This window comes from Cucurbita moschata, unplaced genomic scaffold, assembly GCF_002738365.1.
Source record: "Cucurbita moschata cultivar Rifu unplaced genomic scaffold, Cmos_1.0 Cmo_Scf00012, whole genome shotgun sequence".
Taxonomy (NCBI): Eukaryota; Viridiplantae; Streptophyta; class Magnoliopsida; order Cucurbitales; family Cucurbitaceae; genus Cucurbita; species Cucurbita moschata.
This window is the reverse complement of record NW_019268528.1, coordinates 2,225,434-2,251,164: the sequence shown is the minus strand read 5'-3', so window position 1 is coordinate 2,251,164 and position 25,731 is coordinate 2,225,434. Positions and strand designations below refer to the sequence as shown.

General features: G+C 38.9%; 3 protein-coding genes across 7 annotated transcripts in view; 2 read left to right on the top strand and 1 right to left on the bottom strand.

The window, feature by feature from the left end:
* The window catches only part of LOC111450472 (tip elongation aberrant protein 1-like), a 4,811-nt gene extending 1,238 nt beyond the window's left edge, over positions 1-3,573 (top strand). The window contains exons 2-10 of one of the 3 annotated variants that reach the window (XM_023090638.1): positions 109-450; positions 941-1,468; positions 1,554-1,619; positions 1,736-1,902; positions 1,998-2,154; positions 2,243-2,336; positions 2,427-2,824; positions 2,928-3,032; positions 3,133-3,573. In XM_023090638.1, coding sequence (XP_022946406.1) covers positions 307-450; positions 941-1,468; positions 1,554-1,619; positions 1,736-1,902; positions 1,998-2,154; positions 2,243-2,336; positions 2,427-2,824; positions 2,928-3,032; positions 3,133-3,414 — 1,941 coding nt within the window. In that variant the 5' untranslated portion in view covers positions 109-306 and the 3' untranslated portion in view covers positions 3,415-3,573. Of the gene's footprint in view, positions 1-25; positions 451-940; positions 1,469-1,553; positions 1,620-1,735; positions 1,903-1,997; positions 2,155-2,242; positions 2,337-2,426; positions 2,825-2,927; positions 3,033-3,132 lie in introns of those variants that run through there. The other 2 variants (XM_023090637.1, XM_023090639.1) reach the window with 2 other exon arrangements.
* A 4,250-nt stretch (positions 3,574-7,823) lies between these two features.
* LOC111450478 (homeobox protein knotted-1-like 1) lies at positions 7,824-12,686 on the top strand. Of its 3 annotated transcripts, XM_023090645.1 has the most exons (6): positions 7,828-7,932; positions 8,790-9,102; positions 9,206-9,316; positions 10,593-10,746; positions 11,976-12,229; positions 12,318-12,686. In XM_023090645.1, exons 2-6 carry the CDS (start codon positions 8,857-8,859, stop codon positions 12,519-12,521), a joined length of 969 nt encoding a protein of 322 aa, XP_022946413.1. In that variant the 5' UTR covers positions 7,828-7,932; positions 8,790-8,856; the 3' UTR covers positions 12,522-12,686. The 3 variants fall into 3 exon arrangements, with proteins under 3 accessions (XP_022946414.1, XP_022946412.1, XP_022946413.1); XM_023090646.1 differs by having other exon boundaries at positions 7,824-9,102; positions 10,596-10,746; XM_023090644.1 differs by having other exon boundaries at positions 7,825-9,102.
* Positions 12,687-14,573: 1,887 nt separating this feature from the next.
* Positions 14,574-16,050, bottom strand: LOC111450477 (nicotianamine synthase-like). Its single transcript, XM_023090643.1, has 2 exons — positions 15,545-16,050; positions 14,574-15,207 (listed from the first exon to the last, which is right to left on the bottom strand). Exons 1-2 carry the CDS (start codon positions 15,972-15,974, stop codon positions 14,657-14,659), a joined length of 981 nt encoding a protein of 326 aa, XP_022946411.1. The 5' UTR covers positions 15,975-16,050; the 3' UTR covers positions 14,574-14,656.
* Between the last annotated feature and the right edge of the window lie 9,681 nt (positions 16,051-25,731).

Genomic DNA, 25,731 nt, shown 5'->3' with positions numbered 1-25,731 from the left:
TTTTTTTTTTTTTTTTTTTTTTTTTTTTTTTTTTTTTTTTTTTTTTTTTTTTGCTTTTCTTATGTTATTCTCATCACAAGGTTCTGTTGTTGTTGTTCGGTGCCACAGTGATTTGAACTTGAAAGCTCCCATCTTTTCATGTCTATCGACAATGATAGTTGATACATCACTTGGCTTGTTCATGTCGTCTTTTTACTCCCTATTTCTCCTCTCTTTGCCTTCTATTTCATGTCAAGCACTGTGTTGAAGTAAAAATACCCAAATAGCTTTACTTCTGAAAGATAGGGAATTAGAGAGAGAACCCAAATGAGGTCTTCTATGGGAGGAGGAGGAGGAGAAACTTCTAAGAAGAAGGCAATGTGGCTGTATCCTAAGGTCATGGGCTTTATCCCTTCTGAGCGATGGGGGCATTCTGCTTGTTATTACCAAGGAAATGTCTATGTTTTTGGGGTATGTTCTTTTTTCTTCGTTTGATTTCCTTTGAGATTGTCTGAAACTCTGCAACTGAGCTGTTTAAGCTGTATGTCTTCATCAATTCTACTAGGAAATGGATACTCTGCTCTTTTCTCTCTCCCTTTTTTGTTCCTGTTATTTCTCTGTTCATCTGAATAGCTATCTTTGACTAAAAACAGGCTTATCTTTCTCTGGTTTTAGTTTTTAGTTACTCAAATTTGTACACACAGTTAAACTGCTGGCTGAGAAATTCTCCTCTAGCCCTCTCGATTTTCTCATCTTGCCCACACTCTAAGCTTGGCACTGTTTACATTAATTATTGGGTATAGACTCATGTGTAAGAAAAGGATTCATATTAGAAACAGAAAATCTGATGTTGTGTATGAGGGAAATCCTTTTGAGTTATGTTCCAGTGTGAATGTTTTATGCTTTCTTTATGTGTTTCTATGCTGTTTTTGTGATTTGTTCTTCCAATACTCCAATCTAGGGATGCTGTGGGGGGTTGCATTTCAGTGATGTTCTTGTACTTACTCTTGATACCATGCTCTGGACCAACATGGTAACGACGGGACACAGTCCGGGACCGAGAGACAGCCACGGCGCTGTAATTGTTGGAAACCAAATGATAGTTTTTGGTGGTACAAATGGCTCTAAGAAGGTAAATGATCTTCACATTTTGGACCTTGGAACCAAGGAATGGACACAACCTGAATGTAAAGGGAATCCACCAGCACCACGAGAAAGTCACACGGCTACACTCATTGGAGATGACAAACTGGTTATTTTCGGGGGAAGTGGAGAGGGCGAATCGAATTACTTGAATGATCTGCACATTTTGAACCTCAAGACTATGGTGTGGATGAATACAGAGGTGAGGGGTGATGTTCCAATTCCTAGGGATAGTCATTCTGCTACAGCAGTTGGTCACAAGCTGTTAATTTATGGCGGGGACTGTGGAGATCGATATCAAGGGGGCGTCGATATGCTCGACATGCGCTCGCTGACTTGGTCTAGAGTATTGATCTTTCTTTCAACTATTTTGCTTTGGAAATTGGCAATGATTTTTGTCTCAATGGCTGTTTCATCTTTTTTGTCAATAGTTGTGTGTTCAAGGATCTTCACCTGGTGTTCGGGCAGGTCATGCTGCGGTTAATATTGCAACGAAGGCAAGTCGTTATGCTGCGGTTAATATTATTGTATAATCGAAAACACAGAAACATTCAGAACCTTATGATCATGTCATCTGCTGCTTTAGGCCACGACTGATCTTTCCTATATGCAGGTATACATCCTAGGTGGGGTTGGAGATAGACAATACTACAACGATGCATGGGTGCTTGATTTATGTACATGCTCGTGGACTCAGCTCGAAACGTGCGGTCAACAACCTCAAGGAAGATTTTCTCACACAGCTGTGGTTGCAGACTCGGACATCGTCATATATGGAGGGTAGTTTAGCGCTAAACTTTATAGACATCGAGCGACATTCCTGATTCGGGTTCCTCGATTCATTTGTTTTCTGTGTTATTTTGTGGAATTCGTAGGTGTGGGGAGGATGAACGACCTCTCAATGATCTGTTGGTCTTGCAACTCGGAGCAGCGCATCCAAATGGTCGGTACAATGTTTCGATGTGCAAAATTTTTGGAAACCACTGGAATAATCAGACTAAGAATTCTTTCAGAGAAGATCAGAACGGCATGGTATGAAAACACACAGCTCAAGTACATAAGTTTTTATTGCATTGTCGTTAAGTTGTTGTTACATCATTTGGTGTTTTCATTGAATCAGAAAACGAAGCTTATGGGGAACAACATAGACCTGATTAGGAAGGGAAATCATGAACCGAAATCGGAGACAAAACACGCTGCTCAGTTCATGTCAGGTCAGTTTCAGTGTTAGTTTCTCGAGTCGAATCTCAATTACAAAACGTGTTCGATGTGCTTGAACGATCTAGCTTTCATTACGTTTCCAGAGACGTTGCATCCAAAACGGAGGAGAACCATGAATCCGAAAGTGTGGGAGGTTGAATCTGAGCAAGAGGAGCATTCTTTGTCGCTGTCCCAGCATTCATCTCCATCGCAATCCGATCAAGAACAGACCCCAGCTCGAAAAGTCTCTGATTCAGTAACAAGCTCCCAAGGAGGATTACGCCTTCTTAAGCGTGTGAATCATAGCTCAACTAGCGAACCTTACAGCATTTCTAGGACTCAACCCGAGTTCCAAAATGTTGTCCAAAGCATTCCACAGCAAGAGCTTTCATATTTCGGACAGCAGAATCAACTAAAGACCGAACAGCAGCAGCTTCTCCACGTCGTTCGCCCGGTGGGTGATCGACACAAGTCCTTGGAGACTGGTCTCATTCAAAACCCGGTAGCTTATCTCAATAATACACCATAACATATCATCAAGAGCAATATTCCTGACATGTACATCTTTATCACTTTTTAATACTTCGACGTCGTGTTCGTTTCAGATTGGATCAGAGGTGCGTGGAAGAGTTGACGGGGCGTTCGACTCTGGCTTCCTGATGACTGCTACTGTCAATGGGAAAGTATACAGAGGTGTCCTGTTCGCACCCGTAAGCGTCGCCAAAAACTCAAAACTTTCTTCCTCTCCTTTCAAGTAGATAAACAAATGAAAACTTTTCCAAGATATTGAAAAGTCTTGTGTTGAATCAGGGACCTGGGGTTTTCTCAAGAACGGCCAGCATTGTAACAGAAAGTCCACCTCTTCCTACAAACACAGTCCTGAACTCGAATCACATAGCACCGTCGAAAAACTTGCAGCAACGACCGATGGTTCTGATGTCCGAGTCAGCTCAGAGCTTGAGGCAAGCTCAACCAGGTCCACCTCCAGTTCCAATCATAAAACCAAGTCCATCTTCATTGCCTGTCAAGCTTAGAGATGATCTTCAGGGTGTGTTTTTAACATTAGGAGGACCTGGAAATGGATCCGTGTGAAAATGAGACCAAAAATAAAAAATGTAAAAACATGTTGGAAGAAAAGAAAATGTTTGTAAACACAGTTTTGTATCTTGAATTGTAGGAATCACCACATTTACAAAGGGATCCGTTCGGTTTTCCATACTTGGATTGTAAAATTTGAATCTTGTTTCTTTTGATCGTCTAGGCCATCCTTAAGAATGAAAATTTAGATCATTACAGTAGTTTCGAATTTAAAGCATTTGAACTTTTGATCTCTTAGTCGATAATTATACTTAAATTAATTGTGCTATACTTAAAAAGTTGAGGACAATCTCTCAGTCAATTTAAATCAAATATACATTTAATATATTTTCGAATTTAAAAAAAAAAAAACAAAACAAAAAGAAGGAAACAAGAAAATGTGATGTGTAGGAAGTAGGACGTTAGTTCACTGTTAGTTATGGGTCCCACACAAAGACCAAATAAAATAAAATTAAAATTAAATTAAGATTTCCTGAAAAAGAAAAAAGAAAGGACGTGGGCCCCACTAGGCCTCCCGCGCATCGCGCGCGATACTGTCGAGGTGTCAAAAAGCTTCTTTTTTGTGAAAATAATATTAAAATAAGAGAGAAGGAAATAGGGTGGTCTGTGTCAGCAGCTGTCTGATCTGTCTGCCACGTCAGCAAGTGATTGATTTATGGTAGAAATAAATGAAAGAGATTTAGCGAGAAAGAGAGAGAGAGATAGTGGTGTGAATTGATGGGGCTTTCTAATGTTACCGGTCGTGTCGAGTTTGTTGATGTGACAGATGACCTTCCCATCTCGCTACGTCATCCACGTATCCTCTCTGACTTTATTCGTACGCTTCCGCCTTCTTTACCTCACTGCCCCCAACTCTTCTCCTCTCGCCACGTGTCTTTTTTATTTATTTATTTATTCTGTTTGGGTTTGCTTGTTCCTTCATGGGCCTTTTTCTCTTGGGCTCCCACATTTAATGGGCCTCATTCCTTTAGGACCATTTTTTTTTAGTTGAGTTTAGAAGGAATTTGGATCGACCGACCCTAGTTCCTAAGGGTGTTCGTAGATTAGATCGAGTTGGGTTGGGTCGTTTTCGATTAGATTGGGTTGGTTTGGATCGAGCCCGATAGACCTAACTCAATTGTTTAGATAGGGTTGGGTTGGGTTGGGTTGGATTAGATTGAGTTGGTTTGGTTCAATCCGATATAGCTTTAGGGAAACCTACAATTGTCATTTATTTGAGCTCGAGAGAATTCAAATAAGTATGAATTAACATCAGGGTTTTCAAATCGTCAAATTTTTTTAACACCGTTAGTTAAACGAACCGTATGAGAAGTTGTAAGTATACTATCTTCAGTGTAAAGTATCCAATTATTTTGTCGGGTCATAATTAATTGTTTTGTGAAGTGTCTCGCTTCTATAACTCTCGAACATATTAAAAGATTATCGATATTGCTATGTAGGAATCTCAACTCAAATTTTCCAAAATGTCACCTAATTTGGTAACTTAAAAGATTTTCTGATGAGAAGAATAAGGTAACTGGTTTATCGACTTAAGGTACAAATTTACTCGAACATAATTCAGTTGTAGAATGACCTACGTTAGTTCCAAAATTAGTTTATTCAACACTAAGATTTTTTTGGTGTGAAAATGGTTGATTCGGCCAAGGAGAATACAACAATTGACAGACCTAACTTTGATGGTTTTGTCTGATATATTATACTTCATCGAGAGTTCAGGTGTTAATTCCCTCCCTTTCGTATCAGATTTGGCCTATTTGTTTCCCTCTCTAACCAATGTGAAATCTCACAATCCATCTCCCTTGGGGTCCAACATTCTCGTTGGCATGTCACCCGATATATAGTTCTAATGTCATTTGTAACACCCCAAGCCCACCGCTAGCACATATTGTCTGCTTTGATCCGTTACGTATCGACGTCAGCTTTAAGATATTAAAACGTGTCTACTAGGAAGAGGTTTCTATACCTTATAAGAAATGTTTTCATTTCCCTCTTTAATCAACGTGGGATCTTGGTGGATTTGGGTTTGAATGGACCTTGTTGTGCATTGTATTTACGATTATTAATTTTAGCCTTTCTTCGCTAAGAAATTATATCGATTGTCATTTCGGGTGGTTTTTCCTTTATTTCATTCATCAATGAAATTGTTTCAGTCACTTCTTCCGTGTAGATACTAGCAGACGAGAGACATCTTCATGGAGTCGAATTGCTAACAGATCAATAGTTGGGCAGGAGATTACCACCCGCCGTCCCATTAAACTGCATCGTCGCATAAAGACATTGATTGTTAGAATCAATAAATATGCATCGTTAAGTTTTTTAGGAGAGCGTTAGTATGACGGTCCAAATCCACACCTAACAAATATTATCTTCTTTAGCCTTTTCCTTACCACCTTTCGCTCAAGGCTTTTTTCGAAAGAAAGAGGTTTCCACACCCTTATAAAGAATGTTTTGTTTACTTCTCCAACCGATGTGGGATTCCACAATCCACCCTTGTTCGAGGCCCAGCTCTTCGCTATTACTCGTTTCTCTCTCCAATCGATGTGGGATCCCACAATCCACTCCCCTTCGAGGCCCAACGTCTTCACTGACACACCGTCCAATTTCCATTCTCTCCCCCCCTTCGGGGCCCAACATCCTCACTAGCACACCACTGAGTATCTAGCTCTAATATCATTTGTAACAGCCCAAGCCCATCGCTAGCATGTATTGTCCTCCTTAGGACAAACCAGACAATATCTACTAGTAGTGGGCTTGTGCTATTACAAATAGTATCAGATCCAGACACCGATCAATGTGCCAGTGAGGACGTTGGACCCCTAAAAATGGTGGATTGTGAGATCGCACATCAATTAGAGACTGGAACGAAGCACTCCCGTTTTAAAATCGTGAGGTTGACAACAATACGTAACGGACGAAAGCGAACAATACATGATCTCAAAGCTATAAAAATTCAAGGTTAGTGATCGATATAATTATATGTGATAAAACATTCGTTTACGGGTATAAATTAATTTTTTTCGAGAATCGTGGTGGGAAGAATGAAGAACTCTTTTGACTTATAAACTACAAATCTTTCTCTAAATGTTCAAGTAATCTTCAAAGATCCAACTGATACTTTAGTGGCAGCTAGCAGACAACCAAAATAAATTAGCACCTGATTGGAATCTTCAACAGTTTGATTTTGGAGTAAATTAATTTGGGATAATGAAAGCTTTTTCTCCTAAAAAAGTAGCAATCATCTCTAACTTTTGACTCATTTCTTATTTAGCAAACACAAACAACAGCAGATCCAAGATTTGCCTCGGGAGACTCGAAGTTAACCGCTCTGCTTTTGGAGATGATCGAGATTTTACTCGACGTCTCGAGCCATCTGGGTCAAGCATCTCTTTTGATTTATCTAAGTTAAAATAGAAGCTCGAATGAAAACGAATATTTCATATGAAAGAGTGTGCATCATGAGTTTTCGAGCTAGCTTATGTGCACAAGACAACCTACGTGATACCTCGTCATTTGGGTATCAAGGAAACTCGAACCTTTTACTCAACTCACGACACTTATTGATCATAATGGACGGATATCCACGAGTGCTCAAGCTATAGCAATAACCTTTTACTACACTCACAACACTTGTTGGTCAAGCCAATTCTCTATACTGTAATAACGATATTGTTCGTGTAACAACTCAAGTCATCCGGTACCATATATTATGTTCTTTGATCTTACCTTCAAAATTTAAAACACGTCTACTAGAGAGAGATTTTCACACCCTTATAAAAGAATACTCCGTTCTCCTCCCCAACCGATGAGAGATCTCATAGTTCGCTTTCCGCCTAAGTCATCGTTCGTGATCATTACGTTATCTTTTCCAACTCTAATCGATTAAAATCTATAATTCGCTCTTCTTTCAGGATGCCAACAGGTAAATAATGATTGTTTTGGGTGCATATGAGCAAATAATTTGTTCTAAAGATCCCATTTTCATGCAATGAGTACAAACTTACAAGAAATTTAGCTTCATTATCACATAGCAAAAGAGTTCTTGATTGAATATGCAATTTGTTGTTATCTCATGGATCTGCCAAACCAAGAAACCGACAGACAAAACAGCAAACAACAGCAGCTCAGCTCAGCTCAGCTAGCTGTGAACACAAACACAAAGCATCTTTGTGTCTTATTTTTTTCCTTGAGTGGAAACCCTTCTTGTTGTTGTTTATGGAAAGGAAAAAAAAAACAATTGAAAAAGAAAGAGAAATGAACAGTAAATTAAAGATGGAGTTGATAGTAGCAGTGAGTTAGCCAATCAGATCATGAAAGCTGGAGGAATGTCACTTCAAACTTGGAGAGACAGAGCTATATGACCTCTACAAATACAGGCTAGAGCTTAGCCTTGTCAAATCCTTCTATCACCTGTTCTTTCATCCACATTTCTCAAAAACTTTCTCATTTCTTTACTCTTTTTTTCTTATATCTTTCAATATGTTAGAAAAATCTTGTAGAAACTTGTGTTTTTGAGTAAGTTTTTAGGCCAAACAATGGTCTAAAACATGTTTTTTCTCTGTTTCGTGCTTGTTTTGATGAACATTTGATCTATTATTAGATGATATAATATCTTATTCTATAGATTGTTCATCGTTCTAAAAGGGTTCGCTGAGTTTTTATATATAAAGTGAGTTTGAGAGACCAAACGAAGATCTAAAACTACCTTTTAATGCATTGCTTGCTTGTTTCGATGAACATTTAATCTGTCATTAGATGATATAATATCTTTTTTTATGGATTGTTCATCGTTCTTGAACGTTTTTCTTACGATGAGCAAAATGGTTTGTTTTTATTTCTACACCTAGTTTAATGGGCCTAACAGAGGTCTAAAACTATTTTTACGTGCTACTTTCGATGAACATTTGACTTGTCATGAGATGATATAATCTCTTATTCTTGAAGGTTGTTCTTACGAGAAACAACGAAAAAATAAATATCAAAAACTTTCCCAAATGAGTAAAAGGGTTGGTTAAGTTTTTATATATAAAATGAGTTCAACAGGCTAAACAATGATCTAAAACTATCTTTCCATAAACATTTAATCTGTCATTAGATGATATAATATCTTATTCTACAGAATGTTCATCGTTCTTAAACGTTCTTCTCGAAAATTTTCCCCAAGGAGCCAAAGGGTTTGTTAATTTTTAGATGGAAAGAGGCCTTGAAGCACTCACTTTAGTTTAGAATGAGTATATGATGACAGAAATGGAATCCCCCCTTGAATTTAGCTGCCTCATAACATGTTTTTTTCTTAGTATCATCATTATTACATCAGTATCTTTTTTCTTTTTCTTTTTATAACCTAAGCTTTCCTCTTACTCTCTCTCTAGGGATTTTAAGTTTAAGACAGAGAAAATTCAATCTTCCAAGCTTTGGAGTTTGAAGAAATTTGAAGAAATGGATGAGTTTTACAGGCTTAACAACCCTGTCATGTCCTCTTATTCTAATGGTGTTCTTGGAGGTGAAGCCATTGCTAGCACCAGCTGTGGTGATATTCATGAAGCTCTAATGGTGGATGATGAACTGCTTCACCTTGAAGCAGAGCCCACCACTGGCTTGAACATGTCTGACATGATCAAGACTCAGATTATCAACCATCCCCTTTACCCCAAATTGGTTTCTGCTTACATTGAATGCCAAAAAGTTTGTAAATCTTCTTGTTTGAGGTGTTTTTGGATGTTTTTAGCAGTTTTTGAGGTTGTCTTGTGTTTGAATTTTGTGGTGTTTTGTGCTTGAAATGAACTAGGTTGGAGCTCCACCACAAGTGGCTTCTCTTCTTGAAGAAATTGGCCGTGAAAATCATCCTTCTAGATCTTGTATTGAGTTGGGAGCTGATCCTCAACTAGACAACTTTATGGTACTTTGTTCTTCAATTTCTTCTTGTTTTTTCAATCATTCTTGACAAGGAAATCTTAATGACTTGTAGTTTATATCTTCCAGTTGTGAAATTTATGTATTGTTTTAGTCTCTAAACTCGGGTTATTCCGTTTTGATCCCGAGCCTCGAGATGATTTGTAGAAAGAAAATGCTTTATTTATTCATGGGTGAACAACGTGTGTGGTGACGTCGACCATTCGGTGAGAGATCCTACATTGGTTGGAGAGGGAAACGAAGCATTCCCTGTAAGGGCGTGGAAACCTCTCCCTAGAAGACGTGTTTTAAAATTGTGAGGCTGAGGGTCATAGTGGATAGTATTTGCTAGCGGTGGGCTTGAGCTGTTACAAATGGTATCAAAGCCCATCACCGAGTGGTGTGCGGTGTGTTAGCGAGGACACTGGGCCTCAAGGGGGATAGATTGCGAGATCTCACATCAGTTGGAGAGAGGAACGAAACATTTCCTATAAGGGTGTGGAAATCTCAGTCTAGAAGATGCGTTTTAAAACCGTGAGGCTGAGGGTCAAAGCTTACAATATCTGCTAGCGATGTATTTGGATTGTTACGAATGATATCAGAGTCAATCACTAGGTGAGGTGCCAGTGAGGACACTGACCCAAGGAGGATGAATTGTGAGATCCCATATCGGTTGGAGAGGGGAATGAAGACGCGTATTAAAACTGAGGCCGAGGTTCAAAGCATACAACATCTTCTAGCGATGAGCTTGGATTGTTACAAATTGTATTAAAGCCAATGACCGAGTGGTGTGCTAGCGAGGATGCTGGGCTCCAAGGGAGATGGATTGTGAGATCCTGTTGTAGAGAAGAATGAAGCATTCCCTATAAAAGTGGGAAACCTCTCCCTAGAAGACACATTTTAAAACCGTGAGATCGAGGGTCAAAGCAGATAAAATCTAGCGGTGAACTTGGGCGGTTACAAATGGTATTAGAGTCAGTCACCGGGTGGTGTGTCAGCGAGGACGCTGAGTCCCAAGGGGAATGGATTGTGAGAGCCCACATCGGTTGGAGAAGGGAACGAAGTATTTCCTATAAGACTATGGAAACCTCTCCCTAGAAGACGCGTATTAAAACCGTGAGGTCGAGGGTCAAAGCTTACAATATCTACTAGCGGTGAGCTTAGACCGGTACACTTGGCCATAATTCAATAGAGAACAGCTTAATTGACAAAAACTAATGGCGGTTTTCTGCTGTTTTTGTTTTGATTTCTAATATTTTATCTGATAATTGATTCTTGTGAAGGAGTCATACTGTGAGGTTCTTCATCAATATAAGAATGAGCTATCCAAGCCATTTGATGAAGCAGCCATGTTCTTGACCAACATTGAATTGGAGCTAAGCAACCTGTGTAAAGGATCGTTTACTGCAACGTCCGAATCTCGCTCCGCCATCAACGGTACTTCCTTCTTCCATTTTGGCTTTAAATCACATTGCTACTTTTGTCGAACAACAATTTTCGCGTTATGATCTTTATCCTTATCGCAATGACGAATCTTGTATGAACTTTAATGACAAAGTTGTTCGTTTATGAGGATTCTACGGAGAGTGGAAACTCATAAACTGTAATGACCCAAGCCCACCGCTAGCTAATAGATACTGTCCAAACATGTTTGTTAGTGAAATGTTTCCACACCCTTAATGTTTCGTTATCCTCCTCAACCGATGTAGGATCTCAAAATCTACCCTCCTTCGAGGCCCAGGATGTCCACCCCCCTTCAAGGCTCAGCTTCCTCGTTGGCACATCGCCTAGTGTCTGGCTCTTATATCATTTGTAACGACCTAAGTCCATTGTTAATAGATATTGTCCTCTTTGGGCTTTCCTTTTCCGACTTTCCCTCAAAGTTTTTAAGTCTACTAGTGAGAAGTTTTCACATCCTTATAAAGAATGTTTCATTCTTGTCCCCAACCGATGTGGGATCTCACAATTCATCCTCCTCCAGGGCCCAACATGTCCACTCCTTGCTGGCACATCGCCCGATGTCTGAATCTAATACTATTTGTAACGATTCAAGTCCACCATTAGCCGATATTGTTCTTTTTAAGTTTCCTCCCAAGATTTTTAATATGCTCCTCCTAGGAAGAGATTTCCACGCCCTTATAAAGAATATTTCGTTCTCCTCTCCAATCGATGTGGGATCTCACAATCCATCCTCTTCAGGGCTCAGCCTCCTTGCTTGCACATTGTCCGGTGTCTGGCTCTGATACCATTTGTAACAACTCAAACCTACCGCCAGCAGAGATTGTCTTCTTTAGGCTTTCCCTTTTGGACTTCCCCTTAGGTTTTTAAAACGCGTCTCCAAGGGAGAGGTATCCACACCCTTACAAAAAATATTTCGTTCTCCTTCCCAACCGAGGTGGGATCTCACAATCCACCCTCCTTCGAGGCCTAGCGTGTCCACTTCCCCTTCGGGGCTCAGCCTCCTCGCTAGCACATCACCCAGTGTCTGGCTCTGATACCATATATAACGATCTAAGCCCACCACTAGCAGATATTGTCCTTTTTTGGGCTTCCCCTCAAGGTTTTTAAAACATGTTCGATAAGAGAGGTTTCCACACCTTTATAAAGAATGTTTCATTTTCCTCCTCAACCGATATGGGATCTCACACTGTTCCATGTGTTTGTAGACGAAGTAGCTGGGACTTCAGAGGAAGAACCGAGCAGCTACGGGGAGGTAGAAACAACAGGGAATCACGAGCCGTTCAGCACACGAAAAACAAACCAAGACCTCAAAGAAATGCTGCTAAAGAAGTACAGTGGGTATCTAAGCAGTTTGAAGAAGGAATTCTTGAAGAAGAGGAAGAAGGAGAAGCTTCCAAAGGATGCAAGAATGGCTCTACTTGAGTGGTGGAGTACTCATTATAAATGGCCTTATCCTACAGTAATCTTTCAATCTCTACACAAAACCAATCATTTTGATGCACTTTTGTCTCTCTTTTTTGAAATTTTGTTGTTTATTGGTTTGATAGGAAGAGGAAAAATCAAAACTCTCTGTTATCACTGGTTTGGATCAAAAGCAGATCAATAACTGGTTCATAAACCAGAGAAAGCGGCATTGGAAGCCGCCCGAAGATATGCGGTTCATGCTTATGGACGGGGCTGGGGCCGGGGTCGGGGACGGGGACGGGGACGGGGACGGGGAATGCATCAAAGGATTGAATCAGGCCATATAATTTGATTTAGCTTTTGTAGTTTATCTTCTCTTCTTCCCCTTTGTTTTCTTTGGTTTTGTAGACTCAGAATTTCTTGACTTTAGACAGAAACACGTGAATATATTAGAACGTAAAAGTGTTTGTAACAACCCGGCTTTCCGCACACGTATGCTTCAAACTCGTTACTTGAAACTGAAGATAATTTAGTAAAATCATGTTTCGAGTACATTGGTTGAAGAGTGGAATGAAACATTGCTTATAGGGTGTGAAAATTGGGAGGCTAATGGTGATACATAATGGGCTAAAACGGACAATATCTATTAGTGGTAGGTTTAGGCTCTTACTAATGGTATTAGAGCCAGATGTCACAATCGCACTTTGATGGCAACGGACTTGCGATTGTACGGCATTCATTTCCTAGCAACAAGTGAGTTAAGTTTATTCGTTCTTGCGTCGCCTACGACCAAATAATGTATGTTTGAGTCTCTGCCCCCGGTTCAAGAAAGAAAGTTTTAGTAAACGAGGCAGAGAGATTTCGAAAGTGAGTTTTGAAAGCAAAATTTGAGAAATTGGAAAGGGTATTATATGGGAATATAAGCAACAACGCTTACTGTATATAACTATAAAAAGTTACAACTAGTCATATTTCCTATAGTACATTTTGGGACATTTTAGCCCTGGTAGGTGTAGACACGATTTTGGTGAACGGTTATACACTCTTATACTGACCCAATATGGAATGGTAAAGACTTATCTAGAATGAAAGCATGTAAAAGGAGTTTGAAACGGGCATGCAACCATGGACAAGCAAGACCGAGATATCTGTCATGCCACCATTAACAACACGCCTTGGACATGCATGACCGTGACACCAGACACCGCGAAGACGATGGGCTCCCAAGAGGGGTGAGAATTGTGAGATCAAACGTTGATTAAAGAGAGGAACGAAATATTATTTATAAGGTTGTAAAAACCTCTCCCTTACCGATAGTGTGCCAGCTAGTAATGCTAGCGAGAACTCTAGGCCCGATGGGGTGGATTGTGAGATTTCACATCGGTTGGAGAGGAGAACGAAGCATTCTTTGTAAAAGTGTGGAAACCTTGAAATCTCCAATCAATAATGTATGCCCCGGTGATCGGTGGCACGAACGAACAACAGGAAAGAAGGGGAGAGAATAATATCTAATTAGAAGAATTAAAATTTTGATTTCTAAATTTCCACTAAATTAATTAATGTTTAGTTTCTCTAATTTAAAATGGGAAACAATTTAATAAAATAAAAACCATAATTTTTTAGATTAAAATATCATTTCAATTTCAAATTTTTTATTTTTTAAAATTAACTTTCACTATTCATTTTCATTAATTAAAAAATAATATCCATTAGCTTTTATCTCTATAAATTTTGTTCTTAAATTAAAATCTCGATTATTAGGTAGAAATGAAGATCGATGTTTTCTAACTATAAACTTTAATTTCGAAACAAATTAAATCTATTTTCTAAACCTTTTAAACCTCATCGAATAGAAATTCAAAATATCCGATAAAAATCTTACTTGATTTTAAAAAATAAAAAAATAAACCAGACAGATAACTCTCCTTTCCTGTTTCTTCTTTCCAAATCATCGATTAAGTTCTCTAACTATGATCTGTAATTTTGAGACAACTCAGGCCTATCATTTAAACTTCTAAAACCCTAATTTTCGAGTAGAAATGAAGATCAAACGAGCAAAAATCTCATTTGACTAAAAAAATCGATAAAACATCGATTAGGTTTTCAAACTATGAACAGTAATTTTGAGACAACTCAGAACTATGTTCGAAACTTTTAAAACTCCAATCATCAAGTAGAAACGAAGATCAAAATATGGATTCGATCGTATAACAAAAGACAAGCGTTCTTGGAACCAAAAATGGTAGAAGATAAGGTTTTAGAATAAGCCAAAACACAAGTCCATCTTTATATATATATATATATATATATATATATATATCCCTTAGACCAATCCTTTGTTCTTTCTTTACCCTTTTGGAATTCCTCAATTATTTTTGTTTTCCCAATTTGGAAAATTATTTTTGCACGCATCCCAACCAAATCCTTTCATTTAGAATACTAAAAGACAATTCCAAACATACTTCACAATAATGCAACTATTTCAAGAAAGTTGTTCTTCTATGGCAAGCTCCTCGATCATGGGACCGAAGTCTTTAAACCCCGAGCACTTCTCGGCCAATATTATTGGGGTGTTAACTAAAACAGCTCGTTTTTCATCATCTGTGTCGTTGTCGTTATAATTATCGTTGTCAGGAACTAGGTTAGACACCTTTCTTGCAATAACAACGGAGTTTATAACTTCATCAGTAGGGTGAAACACGGACAAAATCTCGAACCCAGATGCTTCGACGTCACGTACGTCAACAACAGGGTAGAGAAATGCTCTAGCTCCGTGTGCACTCCTTAGCATCAAATAAGCTCCGGGTGCCATATGCTTCCCTAAATGCCTCAAAACCCTCCCTTTCTCTTCCTCCTCCAACCCTACCAATGCTGCTAAAAACACCACCTCGTACTCTCCAAACGCCTCCGTCACCTCCATTACGTCTGTCGTGTGAAACACCATCCGTTTTGATAAATCTGAGTCCGAGCAAACTAACTGCCCCGCCATGGAGTTTGCAACTGGGTCGATGTCAAAGTTGTGGAAAATAGTACCTATTGAGAAATATAAGACGAAAAAGTTCATGAATTATTCTTAACATGGTATTAGAGCTAGATAACAAATCTACCATAATCTATCACATCACACCTCAACCCAGCAAGCTCTCGAAGATCTTATTAAAAATAAAAATTGAAAATCTCTCACGATCTTAATAAGATGAACAGGATATTAATCTAATAGGGTATCTAAGCCGATGAACCTGAATCCGGTATTCGGTAAAAAATAAACTGGGATTATCTCGAGGGAGGCGTTTGAGAATCTCACGTCTTGTGACATAATCTCATATTGTTATGTAATACTAGTTAGCCAGCTAGCTAGCGTTTGAGTTACCCTTAAGATGAGTGGACGCCATGACAATGGAGGAAAGCGGGAGGGGGCCAGAGCCAACGAACGCAACGCTAGAGGGCACCCGACGACAATGAGAGGTAAGAATATCGAACTCGAGAAGAGAGAGCTTCAAGTAATTAGAGTAATAAGGAAAGATAGACAAGTTATGAATGGGATTCTCAAAGGAAGCCAAAATGGAAGAGAAATGAACTTCAAGAAGCGCCTCAGCGGTGGCGCATAGACGGATGAGATGAGCCCTCATGGCTTGAAGTGGCTGAGGCAAAGAGGCGATATCAAGGCCAGGGGCGGGCGGGGAGCACGTGAGGACTAGTTGGGTGAAGAGAGTGTCGACATTTTTGGAAGGCTTGAGGCTAGCAAGGCTCGAGATTTGGTCGTACAGGGCGCACACTTCTCGCAACAGAGGGCCTTCCATGGCTAAACCAACGGGGGAATGGCTGGGAATTTTTTGGTGAAAGGATTACTCTTCTTTACACACTATGACAACATCCTTAGAGGTTCTACATTATTTATGCCCATTTCTGGGTCCCACTTTTGTTTTTTTTTTTTAAACCAAAAAACACTATTTTATTTTGGTTTTGTATTCGGAATATATGTGTGGTCGGGTTGCGTTACGGGTTCGGTTATTATTAACCTTTCAAGGTCGTGTCTAACAAGTTACATAAAATTACTATTTTCTGTCTAATGGTTGTCCTTGTTTTATTTTTTTATTTCACCCTAGTTGCAGAGTCAAACGAAACATTCTTTACAAGAGCGTGGAAACCTCTACCTAGCAGACACGTTATAAAACTGTGAGGCTGAAAGTGGACAATATTTGTTAGTGGTCGGCTTGGACGATTACAAATGGTATCAAAGCCAGACATTATGCTGTATGTCAACGAGGACGTTGCCCTTGAAGGGGGTAAATTGTGAGATCCTACTGGTTGGAGAGGAGAACAAAATATTTTTCTTATAAGGGTGTGAAAACTTCTGTCTAGTACATGCGTTATAAAATCGTGAGGCTGACTGGGATATAGACAATGTCTATTGACGGTGGGTTTTGACTGTTACATTATATGTATTCCATTTATCTAGGTTGAAGGTTCAAATTCGATTAAAATTTCTTGCTACGTTAAATATAGAGTAAAAACGTCTTGAAATTCATAAAACTTTTTTTTTTCTCTCAAGTCTCATTAATTTTAAACTTTTAGCTAATTATTTGTTTGATAATGAAATCAATTGTAATCGTGAAAATTATTATTTCTCTTCGTCATTTACTTCAATATTTTATATTACTTGGGCTCGAATTGAATCAAAACGAAATTGAAGATTGAACCTTGGTCAAGATGAATCACGAGTCAAAGTGCTTAAGGCACCGAACGTCAAGGTCGAGGCAGGTTTTCTTAGCTCAAAGGTGTATAGTTTGCACACTCACGGCCCAAAATCGAGTTGGGAGGACAAATAAGTGACGGTCAAATCTAAATCTAGAGAGGACGGAAAAACTCAAGTCATCTCAACTGTTACACAATTTTGCATCTTCAAATAAACCGTTCAAGTAGAGTTTAAGATATTTAAACCTCGATGATATATCTTCCGTTCAAATTTAATTAGTTATTGGTCTAAATCGATCGATCCAGCCTTTCCAACTTAATTTCATGAAAAATGAAAGGTTGAATATTCCAAATGTCATGTTTCATGCATTGTTTTTGTTGGGATTTTCGACAAATACTTTAAATTGAAAAATAATGTAACAAAACAAACCAATTTTAAAACGACAAGTTACTAGATAATTTCATTTTTTTATGTAATATTTGATGTGACCTAGGAAGCATCGAAAAAAATTAATTAATTATTATTTTTTTTTTATATATTTCCAATTTTACTCCATTGCATTTCCAAAAATGGGACGGTAAATGTACGAGATACCCGTCAGTACTAATTGACATATACTCTTTTTCTTTAAGGTTAAAAATTTGATTCTTATCTCGTAATTACAACGAACCTAAATATTAGTTTCGAGAGATTTAAAAATAATCCAAAGAATTTGGTAGGAAAATTCACATAACTAAATATAAAATAGAAACTCGGGGTCACATAAATTAAAAGGGTCAATTTAAATAAAGTCAATGGTCCCAAACTATACACGAAATGGTGTTTTAATCTAAGAGTACAAGTCACGTCATTTCATATGACTACAAAAAATTACCCGTTAGCCTTAATCGTTAAAGTATCGTACTTTAGTCTTAATTATAATCGTCCATTCATTTATACATACCTTCGTCTAATTAATTGCTAAATAACGTCATTTTTATCCAAATTTTATTCAATAAAGGGTCACCTCATCGATAAACTATTTATAAAAATTTGTGGATATGTTTTAACTAAATATTCCAAAAAATTGAATAAAATCAAATTAAATAAATTTATTTAATTTTATCCTTTAAAATTTCTTTAGTCAAATAAATAAATAAATATATCTATAAAAGAATTTGACATCTATATGAAAAGTCAATCAATATTTGTCAACAAAAAAAAATGTCAATCCAATAATTTAACATAAATATTAATAGTAAGAATTTTTTAATTATTTTAAAAATATAAAATTAACGGTCACATCAATATTTTTATCGATATTTTTACGTTTTAACGAATATATAAATGAAAAATTGTTGGAAGAATCTTGAGACTTGTTCTTTCTTTCACACCATACACTCTCGTAATATACCAAATTTATTTTTTGCTTATATCATTTGTTTGTGTTAACAAGAAAACTCATGAACTAATTAAAAAATAAATAATTAATTATTGATATTTATTAAAATATAAATTAAAATCTTAGTTTATGGTTATTTAAATTTTTTATCTTGAAATAAAATAATAATAATTTCATTTCCTATGTTTGTAAGAAATGCAAAGAAATTAATTATTGCTCCCCCAAGATTTTTGTATTTTTTCTATTAAAAAAATAAAAATTAAAAAAATTGACAATTTTAGAATTTTATAAATAATTAAGAGAGAGATATGGTGAAGGTTGATAGAGCTCTTTTATTCAAACTTTTTATATTATTATTATTATTTATTTAAAATTAAAGTTTCATTGGACAACAAAGATATGGTTAGAGGCATGCCTCAGCACAGATGTTTTGTCCTGTAACGGAATTTAATTTGTATTCTAGACATGGGGCGTTACAGATGGTATCAAAACGACAGTTCTACCAATAAGATGTGGTTCGGGGACAAACCAAGGAAGAAACTGGTAAGCATATGACTCCGAGTAAAAGAGAGATACATGAATAAATCGAGACCACGTCTAAACGACTAAGAAAGGTTTAAAAGGATTGAAATTTACTTCCTATACCAACAACGTGCACCTACTTTGCTTTACTTGAAGCAATTCAATGTTGGGTGACCTCCGGAGAATTTTTCTGAAATGCATGTGAGTGGGGACAAAGTATGTTAGAAGGACTCGTATTGGTATGCGGAGAATGTCTTCACTGTTAAGAAGCGAGTAGTAAATAACCTAATTATGTCGTAGGGATGCACGGGAATGTCGAGGTACACAAATGCCGAATCTGAATTCTGAAACCTGAACATGAGACGCTACATGTCCCTATTCATCGGTCTCTTCTACCTGTTCAAGGTGTCAATGTATTTATTCACATAACACACTACTCAGGCATGTCGCATTAACTATCTCCTCCCATAAATGAAATTATAGAGGAAATTTTTATCTTCCAATTTTGCCCTTGACGTTTTAATTTATACAAGTAGCATCTGTTTGCATATGGATCGAGAATAATAATAATAATAATAATAAATATGGACCATACGAATAAAAAAATATAATAATTAGAAAAATAATGATATTATTTAGTGTTGATTGGCCAAAAAATGAAAGTGAAATTTGAGCAAAAGGCCTCCACTTGTCCCAATGGGTGTGTCCACACCAAAATGTGGCCTAAAAGCTTAGAGAGTGATGGGATATAGGGCTTTGGTTTGAGTTACACCATTATATATTTTCTTCCTTCCAAAAATGCCCTTATCTTCCAAATTCATATTATAGTGACATTTCATCTTTATTTTCTCCATTTCTTCATATCTATTATATCTTCATCATTCCTCAATTATTTTTCATATTACTTTTTCTTTTTTTCTTTTTCCGAAACCCGACACCGTAACCCTAAAACCATGAGGCTGATAATGATACATAATGAGCCAAAACGGACAATATTTGCTAGTGGTGGGCTTGAACTGTTATAAATGGTATCAGAGCCAGACACCAGGTGGTGTGCTAGCGAGGATGCTGAGCCCCCAAATGGGGTGGATTGTGAGATCCCACGTTGGTTGGAGAGGGGAAGGAAGCATTTCTTATAAGGGTACGGAAACTCCCTAGTAGACTTTGAGGACATTGGGCCCAGCCCCCAAAGAAGGGTGGATTGTGAAGGAAACCAAACATTCCTTACAAGGGTGTGGAAACATCTCTCTAGTAGATACGTTTTAAAACCGTGAGACTGACGACGATAAAGTAATGTACTTATAATTTTAAATTGAAGGGTTTAAACTATGATCCACTAGTGAAAGTTTAGGGTTTTGATCGATATGATTATTAGTTCGGGATCTTAAGTAACTCATATAAAAAGAACTTTCATTGACGGGTTTTGTTCCCAACACTTTAATGGTCACCGAAAAATATGAATTACGTCAACAAGCGCATGAATGATCTACAAGACTCTAATGTGTGTACTTGGTTAGCATTGCTATAAACATATGCTGTTACATTACATGAAATTCATCAACAAGATGTATTAATTCTAAGTTAGAACTAACCTCCAAGCTCCAACATGGCTATGCAATTACTTTGATTTCTTGTCAGAACCAGCAGAATTGCTATCGACAATTGATGTAGCAGCTAGTTCAATCAGCATCTCATACTCAATCTCATTAGACTTGTAATTCATCTTGAAACCACTTTGAATCCATGATTTGATACAAAGGAGAGCTGGTGTGGCATCATGAGGCATACAATATCTTTGTTTCTCGATGTCGTCGCCTCTCCCGCAGAACAGATCTTCAGGAGCCACCGACGTTGCCTGCACGGCCAAGAAGTCTCGAGCCATAACAGAGAGTCGTGGATAGCGTGTGCTATTAACCCTCCACCATTCTAGAACATCTGTTGGGGTATTGGAGCTGGAGGCTCTGATAAATACTGCGTTAGCTCATCCGTGGCGTTGCTCGTGCTCGCCCTTCGCTTCTTTCTAGCGATTTCCTCGGCGAAACAGACGCTCTCTCCGTCCTCGATCTCATGAGCACTATAGCTACTGGTCAGTGATGGGAAGTGGTTGGAGGAATAGTGTCTTATGAAATGAGATCTGGCTTCTTCCAAGTGATTCCCTGAGTTGAGAATTTCTGGAAGCAACTCGACTTTGATTCGAGGGTCGAGAATTGAGGCCATGTATCTGGAAATGTTGCAAACTTGATGGCTATAATTCTTGGCTTTCTTGGCCATGTCTTCGGCAGCAGTCTTTAGCCAATCCGGGTTGTGTCGAGAATCTCGACAGGCGGCGATAGTCTCGGAAATATGATCGGGACCTTATTTGTGCATATGTTGTTCGTGGTTTTGTAAAAGGGTTCTAAATATTGATGCACAATATTAACTATGTTCTTCTCGGCAGAGTTTAAAAGCATTTTACTGCTAAGTGTTTCCTCGTACTTCCTGATAACAGCTTCCATGGATTTCCCTGCCTGCATATGAATTAGAACTCCACGTAAACTTAGTTGACCAAACATTATAAACATGACAAGGAGAAAGAAAATATTGATATATAGTTAGGCAGTTCATATCGGTTCGTGATTACAAGGTATCCGTTCTTAGACGTTGTAACAGTCCAAGCCCACCACTAGCGGTTATTGTCCTCTTTGGACTTTCCCTTTCGGGCTTCCCCTCAAGGTTTTTAAAACGTGTCTGCTAGGGAGAGATTTCCATACCCTTATAAGGAATGATTCGTTCCCCTCTCCAACTGATGTGAGATCTCACAATCCATCCCCCTTGGGGGCTATCGTCCTCGCTGGCACACCGCCCAATGTCTGGCTCTGATACCATTTGTAACAGCCCAAGCCCACCACTAGCATATACTGTCCTCTTTGGGCTTTCCCTTTCGGGCTTCCCCTCAACGTTTTTAAAACGCGTCGGCTAAGGAGAGGTTTCCACATCTTTATAAGGAATGCTTCGTTCCCCTCCCAACCGATGTGGGATCTCACAATCCATCCCTCCTTGGGGGCCCAACGTCTTTGCTGGCACGCCGCCCAGTGTCTGGCTCTGATACCATTTGTAACAGCCCAAGCCCACCACCCGCAAATATTATCCTCTTTGGACTTTCCCTTTAGGGTTTCCCCTCAAGGTTTTTAAAAAACATCTGTTAGCAAGAGGTTTCCACACTCTTATAAAAAATGTTTCGTTCCACTCTCCAACCTCTGTGAGATCACAATCCACCCCCTTGGAGGCCTAGTGTCCTCGCTGGCCACAACCCAATGTCTGGCTCTTATACCATTTGTAACAGTCCAACCTCACCACTAGCATATATTGTCCTCTTTGGACTTTCCCCGAAAGTTTTCAAAAGGCATCTACTAGAGAGAGGTTTCCACACCCTTACAAGAAATGTTTCGTTCCCCTCTCCAACCAACGTGGAAAGATATTTCACGAGTATGAAAGACAAATCACGGAAATTATTTCAGCAGGATGAAAAAATTAAGATACAAGAGAAATTACCTTGCGTACTATATCGAGCATCTGATAATTTCCACTCCATCTTACAGAACAATCAAGTGGAAATTTCCAGTTAGCTTCTTGATAAACTGTAGAAAATCGAACAAAATCCTCTGAGATATCCAAGCAGGCATTCATTTCCAGTACAAACTCCCGAACTTTTGGAATTATTGCCTTTGTAGGCCTTAATCCATCATCTAAGATCAAGTTTAGAGTACGAGCAACACAAGGAATATAACAGAAACGCCCAACTTTCTGACCATCCAAATGCTCTTTCAAAGCATGACAAGCATGCATGGCATCTTGGCTATTGTCATGAGTACACGAAAGGATTCTACCTTCTATGTTATACATCTTAAGAACTTTCACAATAGAGTGAAAGATCTCGAGACCTCCTTGGGGATACGGTACGTGAGAGATATCGAGAAGCACCTTCTGGAACGACCAGCTTCATCAATCCACTGACATGTAACACTCATAAAAGAAATTTGATCATAGGAATTCCAGAAATCAAGAGTGACCGAGATTTTCGATGAAACATGTTCCAACGAGGCACGTATATCTTCTTGAATGCTTCGGAAAACTCCCCGAATAACTGCTTTATACTTTTTGGCTGGCCATAGTTGAATGGATGGATTAAGAAACTTATAGGAGTTGGCTAACCATTTTTCTTCCATGGTTGAAGGAGGGAGACAAGATAATATAAGCCACTTAATTATCAACCAGTTCAAATGATCATAATCAATCTGTTGTGGTTTCCACTGAGTTTGAGATTTCTTGATTATGGTGATAGGCTGTGGTGCTGGATTACTGATAATATCACCCGACTTATCGTAACCTGGATGTCGATTACTTAGGTGTCATCTCAAATTGCCTGTTCCAATGAAAAGATTTATCATCACAAATGAAAAGACAAACAGGTGCTAAAATAATGGAACAAAACTGTGAGCACGTTGGTTGGGGAGGAGAACAAAACACCCTTTATAAGGGTGTGGAACCTCTCCCTACTAGATGCGTCTTAAAAACCTTGAGGGGAAGCTCGAAAGGGAAAGCCCAAAAGGACAATATCTGTTAGCGGTGGGCTTGGGCTGTTACAAATGGTATCAGAGCCAGACACTAGGCGATGCGCCAACAAGGATGCTGGGCCATGAAGGGAGTGGATTTTGTGGGGGTCCCACATCGATTGGAGAAGGGAACGAGTGCCAGCGAGAACGTTGGACCCCGAAGGGAGGTGGATTATGAGATCCCACATTGGTTAGAGAGGAGAACGAAACACCCTTTATAAGGGTGTGGAAATCTCTCCCTAGCAGACGCGTTTTAAGAACTTTAAGGGGAAACCCGAAAGGGAAAAGCCCAAAGAGGACAATAGAGGACAATATCTGCTAGCGGTGGGCTTGGGCCGTTACAAATGGTATCAGAGCCAAACACCAAGCGATGTGTCAGCGAGGAGGCTGAGTCCCAAAGGGGATGATATGAGGCGATGTGCCAAGGACACTGGGCCCCGAAGGAGAGTGAATTTAGTGGGGGTCCCACATCGATTGGAGAAGAGAACGAGTGCCAGCGAGGACATTGGACCCCGAAGGGGGATGGATTGTGAGATCCCACATTAGTTGGGGAGGAGAACGAAACACCCTTTATAAGGGTGTGGAAACCTCTCCCTAGAAGACGCGTTTTAAAAACCTTGAGGGGAAGCCCGAAAGGGAAAGCCCAAAGAGGACAATATCCACTAGCGGTGGGCTTGGACCGTTACAAAAACAAATTCTGGAACACAAAACTCTTTTAAGTCGAACCTCGACATCATGTTTTGAAGTAAAAATTTACCAGTAGCCGTTCCAATGCAGTAGCTCTGTCCACAAAACTTGCATCTTCTGCTTTTCCCATCAGCAGCAGTCTCAAAAAATTTGAGATAAACTGATGTCAATGTCTTTTTTCTTGGCTTTGCTGAAGGATTTGGATTCCCCTTGTCAGACGAGCCGAAATCGATATCAATTGGGTCAATGCTTGGTATCAGTGACATATCCATCATGGACTTGGGTTCCAAATCTACTTGCAGGAACACAAAGAAACGCTACATTCATTAAAATGAACTATCTTAACTTTGCACAGAGCCAACATTCAACGAAGCAATACACAAACAAGACCATTGGCAAATTACATCATACATAAGTATATGAACACCTTTTTTGAATGCATTATTCACATTCCAGTCCATTTGGTTTCCTGCTTTCCCATTAACAGTCCCTGTCTAACACCAAAAATGAAATAAGAAATGGGAAGGATAAGAAAGAAGAATTGAACATCAAGGCCATTTTCGATCCTGTCGATTGGACGTCGAATGGTCATTTAAGTTCTTGAGCTGGGAATTTTAAGCCTAACATTTAGTACTTTCAAATTTTACTTTCTGATAGTATTTCTAGTTGTTTGTTTTCTGCTTAGCTTTTCCATTGAACATTGGAAGATCTATTTTCATTCAAAATTCTTGATCTTCCACGTTCTGTGGCTGGTTGAGGTTCAAACCTTCAAGCCTTTCAGGTTCTTGAAAGCAAAAGCAGGTTGTTGGGGTGGTAGTCTTTTTCCTCGATTGAACTATCCAATTCTTGGAATCTCGGGCTTGAAATCGAGAATCGATGCTCTGTTTTGAGCGAGAAAGTCCAAAGAGGACAATATCTGCTAGCGGTGGTCTTGGGCTGTTACAAATGGTATCAGAGCCAGACATCGAGCGATGTTTCAGCAAGGAGGCTGAGCTTCGAAGGGGGGTGTACACGAGAAGATGTGTCAGCAAGGACGTTGGGCCTTGAAGGGGGGTGGATTGGGAGGGTCCCACATCGATTGGAGAAGGGAACGAGTGCCAACAAGGATGTTGAGCCACAAAGGGGTGGATTGTAAGATCCAATATCAGTTGGGGTGGAGAACGAAGCATTCTTCATAAGGGTGTGAAAACCTCTTCCTAGCAGACACATTTTAAAAATCTTGAGGAAAAGTTCGAAAGAGAAAACTCAAAGAAAACAATATTTGCTAGCAATGGGCTATGGCGGTCTTGATTGTTTTGGTTTAGTGTAAGCTGCTCCAAACTACCCCTCATGTTCTTCCCTTGAATCCTCCATCAACGGCAAGCGTCGAGTCAAGGATTCAAGCAAGAGACTACAAGGTTCTACACCAAACTGAACTGTGTCAAGATCACTCAAAACCATGGGATTCCTTTTCCCAACCATAAGGTCCCTTCAGAAACAGAGTGCTCAAACAAAATTGGAGTAATTTTATTGATGATAATGCATCATTCAGTCTAATCTCTAAGTATTTACAGAGGATTTAAGTCTGGAAAAGCTAATAGAAAGTAAACAAATGATCAGTTTAAACAATCCCAGTCGGTTAGTTGGTGATTTCAAGCTCATCTACTGATCACAAAGCTACATAATACTAACGCCATCAA

Bases quoted from the DNA above. Each gene is read 5' to 3' on its own strand.
- LOC111450478 (XM_023090644.1), top strand. From the start codon at position 8,857: ATGGATGAGTTTTACAGGCTTAACAACCCTGTCATGTCCTCTTATTCT. The intron at 9,103-9,205 runs GTTTGTAAATCT...GAAATGAACTAG, and splicing joins CTTACATTGAATGCCAAAAA to GTTGGAGCTCCACCACAAGT. The intron at 10,747-11,975 runs GTACTTCCTTCT...ATGTGTTTGTAG, and splicing joins ATCTCGCTCCGCCATCAACG to ACGAAGTAGCTGGGACTTCA.
- LOC111450477 (XM_023090643.1), bottom strand. From the start codon at position 15,974: ATGGAAGGCCCTCTGTTGCGAGAAGTGTGCGCCCTGTACGACCAAATC. The intron at 15,208-15,544 runs GTAACTCAAACG...ATTTCTCAATAG, and splicing joins GGCGTCCACTCATCTTAAGG to GTACTATTTTCCACAACTTT.